Source organism: Artemia sp. Qi Xiang Cuo, chromosome 2 (genome assembly GCF_049724085.1).
Source record: "Artemia sp. Qi Xiang Cuo chromosome 2, ASM4972408v1, whole genome shotgun sequence".
Classification (NCBI taxonomy): domain Eukaryota; kingdom Metazoa; phylum Arthropoda; class Branchiopoda; order Anostraca; family Artemiidae; genus Artemia; species Artemia sp. Qi Xiang Cuo.
In genome coordinates, this window is record NC_142795.1 from 13,846,341 (window position 1) to 13,852,791 (window position 6,451).

The following is a 6,451-nucleotide window of genomic DNA, read 5'->3' on the forward strand; positions in this document are numbered from 1 at the left end:
TCTGACCAGGGCGATTCGTATCCAAGGAGTCGTCGTAGAAACTTCAAAAGGGAGTCATTGAATAGGAAATTAAAAATTTATAGTGCCCTTTTTAATAGTCAAAAGTCATTGGAGGGCAAGCAGCCCCCCTCCTTCCCATGCCCATCATTTTCCCAAATATATCCAATTGAAATTTTTAGATAGCCATTTTGCTCAGCATATTTGAAAGGTCCAGTAACTATGTCTCTTGGGATAACACCTCCCACGGCCTTCAGGACAAGGGTTATAAGTTATATTAGTTGCCCATTGTTAACATTTAAGGTTTTTATGGAAGGGGTGGTCGCATAAATTTCGGAGGTGGCTCTTTCAATTAGAAATCAGAAATCTTAGTGTCCTTTTTAATAGTGAAAGGGATTGGAGGGCAGCTATCCCCAACTCACTTCCTCTTTTTCCCAAATGCATCCGAAAGAGATTATGAGATAGTCATTTTGTTCAAAACAGTCTAAATTTCATATAAAAAGGCCTTTGGGATTAAAAAAAACCCTCAGAGCCTGGGGGCAAGGGTTGTAAGTTATGCCCTGAAGGCATATAAGGTTTTTTATGGAAAGAGTGGTTTTATAAACTTTAGAGGAGGCTAATCTAATTGGAAACTGAAAGTTCCAGTTCACTCCTACCAGTCAAAAGTAAAGGAGGGCAACTAGCCCACCCTCCCCGATACCCTCTTTTCCCCAAACGTATCAGATCAAAATCGTGAGAAAAGTATATTGTTAAAAATAGTCCAAAGAATATATAACAAAGCCTCAAGGGTTGACACAACCCACCGGGGCCCTGGGGCAAGGGTTGTAAGTTATGCCCTGGGGGCACATAAGGTTTTATGAAATGGGTGGTCGTATAAACTTTACAAGAGGCTCATTTAATTGGATACAGACCGTTGTAGTTCTCTTCTAAGTGTCAAAAGTGATGGAGGGCAACTAGCCATCCCCCCACCCCCAACTCCCTATTTTCCCAAAACGTACCTGACCGAGATTGTGACATAATCATTTTGTTGAAAATATTCCAAAGAATATATAACAATTCCTCCGGCGTTGACAAAACCCACCAGAGTCCTGGGGCAAGGGTTGTAGGTTATGCCGTGGGGGCATATGAGGTTTTTATGAAATGGTAGGTTGTATAAACTTTGGATAGGGCTCATTAGATTGGAAACTGGAAGTTATAGTGCCCTATCTAAGAATCGAAAGTTACATGAGGGCAACCAGCCCCCCCCCCCACGCCCAACATTTTACAAAAGAAAAATGAAAATTTTGAGACGTCTATTTTCTTCAGCATTGTTCAAAGGTTCAGTAATTATGCCTTTGGAAATGTCAAATCCCCTACAGCCCTCATAGCAAGTATCATCATCATCATTTTATTTATAACCCATCACAAAAAACTAGGCAGAGCCCAGAAAAAGACAGTAAAAATCAAGAAAAATAGCAAAAACAACGGAAATAAAAACACACTTTGGCAACTACAAACAAGGGACAAGTAGAAATGACCAAACATGGGAAGACTTTCTGGCATTCAGTAGAGAAATCACAAATAAGCTTCTTATTAACCCGAGCTGGGTTTACCAGTTAATACTTTCTTTGCAGAAAAGAGTTACTTGCCCAAGTTGGAAGTTCCAGTAAATACTTTGCAAATTTAACATAAAGGCGGTGAACTTGCTTTCTCTTACCACAATTAAAAAAAGACGAAACAGGAGCAAGGGCAAGTAAGGGAGGAACTGTTAGACTATTATATAACCGAAAACGGTGAGCACTACTCAGATACGACACGTTCGAAGCCAGGAAGGCTCACGCAGCCCGGATCTTACTAGCATAATTTTTCATTGCCAGGTTTACAGTTTCTTTCAGGTTTGCTCCAATAGGCATGCCCAAGTAAGTAAGGCTGCTAGCTAAAGGAACCTCAGAACCGGATATACTTATTGAATTACTATTCCCTTTATAGTTGGATGGTAGAACAACTGTTTTATCAGTATTAAAGTTCAAACAAATGTGTTCGTACTCTTCTTGGAGAAGCTCAAAAGTTGAAGAGCATCCTTGGAAAGTGCAGGAAAGGTCCAGTAAATCATCTGCAAACGTAACTAACGAAAGGTCAACTCCTTTGAAGATAAATGTAAAGTTCAACTTGTCCTGAGCACAGGTAACACAATTATTAAACAAAACCGGAGAAGTCAGAGCTCCTTGGCGTACACCTTTCAGAATTGGAAATAGTTGACTACCATATTTAATTCCAGCCTTCAGATTTCTATACATGTATCTTAAACAAGTAATTACCGCAGTATCAGTACCTTTCAAATGGGCCTCAAGCAAAACCTACAAAAATATACAAGAGTCAAAAGCTCTTGCAACATCGAGTGCACACAAGACCAATAATCACCTCTTTTTTCAATATCCTTCAGCGCATTTATAAGCAGAAAGAGAGCCTACGCTCTACCTAAGCCGCACTGGTACCCAAACTGACGAGGATGGGCGGAACAATTTTCTTTAATGTCTTTTATCAAAAATGACTCAAAGAGCTTGAAAGTAATACACGAAACGGCAATGGGGCGACAAGAACTGCAGAGAGAAGCGTTTTTTTGCCATTTTTAAGGATGGGAGTTATTTGTCCGATGTAAAAATTGTAAAGGGACTCACCACGGACAAGGATCATCTGAAACAGTAGCGTTAAATGTTGCTTGACTAAAGAAACTGCAAGTTGCAGATGCCTAGCTGAAATAGAAAAAACACCAGAGAAATTTTTTTTCTTTAATTTCGGAATCAAAGAATGAACAGCACTTGGCGACACAAACAGGAAAGATCTCGTCTTATTGAAAGAACAAGGTCAAGCTGTTTTTCAAAAAACTCCTCAGTGCTTTGGTTGGGAGCACTGAACTCCCTCGCGAAATATTCATCCCACTTCTTTCAAGGCACACTAGCACTCTTGGCTTTGGTAGGCTTGCTATACTTCCAGGTTTGGAGGGGTCTTCAGCAATACGGAGTACATTTTTCTGGATCAATGTTAACTTAGGGTTTTTCAGTTCCTTGCTCAATTTCCGTTTCGTACGGAGCCTCAAGTCATTTACTAAGCCATCTCTCTGACGGCCACAGTCATTCCAAACAGAAAGCCATAGCTTGGCCGAATTAAACACATTCACAGGGCCTTAAGGTGAGCCTTTCAGGGAATGTTGAGGGGAGTGTTGAACTAAATTAAAACACGTTATGTGTATACAAGTTTTGAAAGGGCGTGACTCAGGAGTGACTGAGTATATTAATTAGGAACTTTCAGGAAATGATAATGGGGATGATCAATAGGCCAAAAGACAATATTTGCGCGTTGTTACTACTGCTACCACTACCACCACTACTACTGCTGCCACTACTACTACTACTACTACTACTACTACCACTACTACCGCTAAAATTGCTGCTTCTGTAGTGAGTACTACCAAGGCTGAGGATATTAAAATAAACATCTGAGGAAACGTTTAGGGAAAAGTTCAACTATATCAAAACATGCTATGTGCATACAGATTGCTGATATGGGCACATCAGCAATATTTTTGGAACGACTACCCGTATGAAGAGGAAACTTCTGAATCATCATGAGTGGGATGTTCAACTGGCCGAAAGGCAACATATACCTACCGCTACTGTTGTTAATACTGCTTTTACTACTGTTCCTACGATTACCACTACTGCTATGATTCTAGTAAAATAAAGGCTATGCGTATGAAAGTGAAAATTTGAAGGAATATTGAGGGATAATTTGAACTACATCAAAACACAGAATGTGCATGCAGATTGTAAAAAAAGCGTAGGTCAAGAATGGTTTTGGGTTTTCAGTTGGAACTTCCAGAGAATGCTTAAAGAAGAAGATGAATTTACAAAAAGATAATATGTGCATTCCACTACTATCACTACTGCCACTCCTACTTTTACTAATACTGCTACTACTACTACTAAACTACTCTAACTACTACTTCAATTGCAACAGCTTGTAAGACTTAGAGTATTAAGATGAAAAAGGCGTCAAAAAGGGGTCAAAGTAACACACATCAGCAATATTTTTGGAACGGTTCACCCTATCAAGGGGAAACTTCTGAGGCATCATGAGGGGGACGTTCAACTGACCAAAAGGTAACATGTACATTCTATAAGTCTACGAAGGTGAAAACTTGATACAATATTTAGGGCAAATTTGAACTAAATCAAAAGACACTACGTTTATTCAGGTTGTCAAAAGAGCGTATCTTGAGAATTTGTTTGGGTATTAAGTTGGAACTTTCAGAGAATACTTAAAGGGGAAGATCAACTGACCAAAAGGCAATTTGTGCACGGTTTTACTTGTGCTACTAACACTGCTACATTTACTAATTCTACAGCTACTATTACTATTGCTCCAATTAATAGTTCTATTGCAATTACCTGTAAGGCTAAGAGCCTTAAGATGAAAATTTCAAGAAAACTATGAATATACGGTTATCAAAAGGACGTATCTGAAATTTCATGCCAATGGCTAATTATATAAGTTGAAAATTCCAGAACTTGATGAGAGGGATGTTCAACTGACCAAAAGGCAATATTTTAATACTTCTGCTGCTACTAGTACTAGTGCTATTACTATTAATACTACTACTATTCACTACTACTGTGCCTACTATTGCAACTATACCTAAGGGTATGAAGGTGGGATTTTCAGAGAATTTTTAGGAGAGAAGGTGAACTGAATCACAACACAAAGTCTGTATACGGATTGCCAAAAGGGCATATCAGCAATATCTTAGGAACAGTGTTGAACTAACCAAAAGACATTGTTTGCATCCTAATGTTACTGCTTCTGCTCATACTACTACTACTACCACTACTGTTACTGTTACTACTGCTACTACTACTACTACTGCTACTAAAACTAAGTCTAATACTATTAATTCTACTGGTACTACTACTTCTGTTACTACTAATACATATCGGTGCTACTAGTGCTACTAAAGCTAAAGAGTATTAAGGCGAAAATTTTGGGCAATATTGAAATTGTATTTACCTAGATCGAAACACACACGTTGTTAAGAGGACGTATCAGCAATGCTTAAGGAAAGGTTGATAAGCTTTAATTTGGAGTTTAATCAATTAAGTTGAAGCTTTCAAGGAACATTTAGGTGGACTTGAACTAAATCAAAACGAACTATCATCAATCAATGATCAAAACGAAACATGATTCAGTCTGAAAAATTATCCTTAGCATGCTTTCATTGGAAAAAGACTCTAAGTTCCATTCGCTTCTCCGATCACTCCAGATACCCTCTCTCCTTACGTGGAATTATTTCCTGGGAATCAAAACACACAGAAAATTTTCCTTGGACAATTCCCTCGGAACATCTTTACGTGCAAAAGTGAATAGACAAAAACAAGGTAAGACAAATAAAAAGAACTTCGTATAGAAATTATGTCAAATCTCCCCGGTGTGAAAATTTCCCCTGGAAAGTTTGCCCCCTGAAATTTCCCTCCGCGCGGAAACTTATCCCCATAGAAACGAATCCCAAGCGCAAAATCACCCTTCCCCCAAAAAATGTCTGCATACTTCCCAATAACAAAATACTAAACGTAAACAATGGGATAATTTATAATTTAAAGACCTATCCCCTGGGGGTGTTGGGGGGAGGATATTTTGTCTTCAAAGGCATAATTTTTCGGACTTTTCAACTATGCTAAACAAATTCTATGCTATGCTATGCTAAACGGTTATCTAAAAATTTTGATCGGACGATTTTGGGGGAAAAGGGACATGGGAGGGGCTACTTGCCCTCCAATCTTTTCGGTCACTTATAAAGTACACTATAACTTTTAATTTCCGTTCAAATAAGCTTTCTCCTGGTGTTCTAGGACCATTAGTTCAATATGATCAGCCCTGGAAAAAAGAAAAAAACAAAATAACACGCATCCATGATCTTTCTTCTGACAAAAAAACAATAAAATTCCACGTTTTTGCATATAGGAGCTTGAAACCTTTAAAAGAGGGTTCTCTGATGCGCCGAATCAGACGGCGCGCTTTACATTAAGATTCCTTGACTTTTAGGGGTGTTTCTCCCCTTTTTCGAAAATTAGGCAATTTTTTTAGGCTCTTAGCCTTTTATGAGTAACACTAAGCTTAATGAATCTTATATATTTTGAATCAGCATAATAAGCCAATTCTTTTTTTATATTTATCGATATCAAAATTCTGTTTTTAAGAGTTTCGGTTACTATTGAGCAGTGTTGATCCTTACTTACAGTACGTTACCACGAACTGCTTGAAAACCGAAAAGATATACAAATATTATTTTCTTTTTCCATGAAAAAGACTATGTCAATAAAAAAACGAACAGAAATTAATTTAAAAAAACTTTTGACACAAATAAGTTTTTCAAAGAAAAGTAAAGAACTCCATTAAACCAAAACTAAGCAGAAATAAAATG

General features: G+C 38.0%; 1 protein-coding gene across 1 annotated transcript; it reads right to left on the minus strand.

Moving 5' to 3' along the window:
* Nucleotides 1-1,811: 1,811 nt before the first annotated feature.
* Nucleotides 1,812-2,273, minus strand: LOC148954925 (uncharacterized). Its single transcript, XM_089105606.1, has one exon. It carries the CDS (start codon nt 2,271-2,273, stop codon nt 1,812-1,814), a length of 462 nt encoding a protein of 153 aa, XP_088961732.1.
* Nucleotides 2,274-6,451: the final 4,178 nt, after the last annotated feature.

Excerpts from the sequence above, each read along its gene's own strand:
- LOC148954925 (XM_089105606.1), bottom strand. The coding sequence starts at position 2,273 with ATGTATAGAAATCTGAAGGCTGGAATTAAATATGGTAGTCAACTATTT.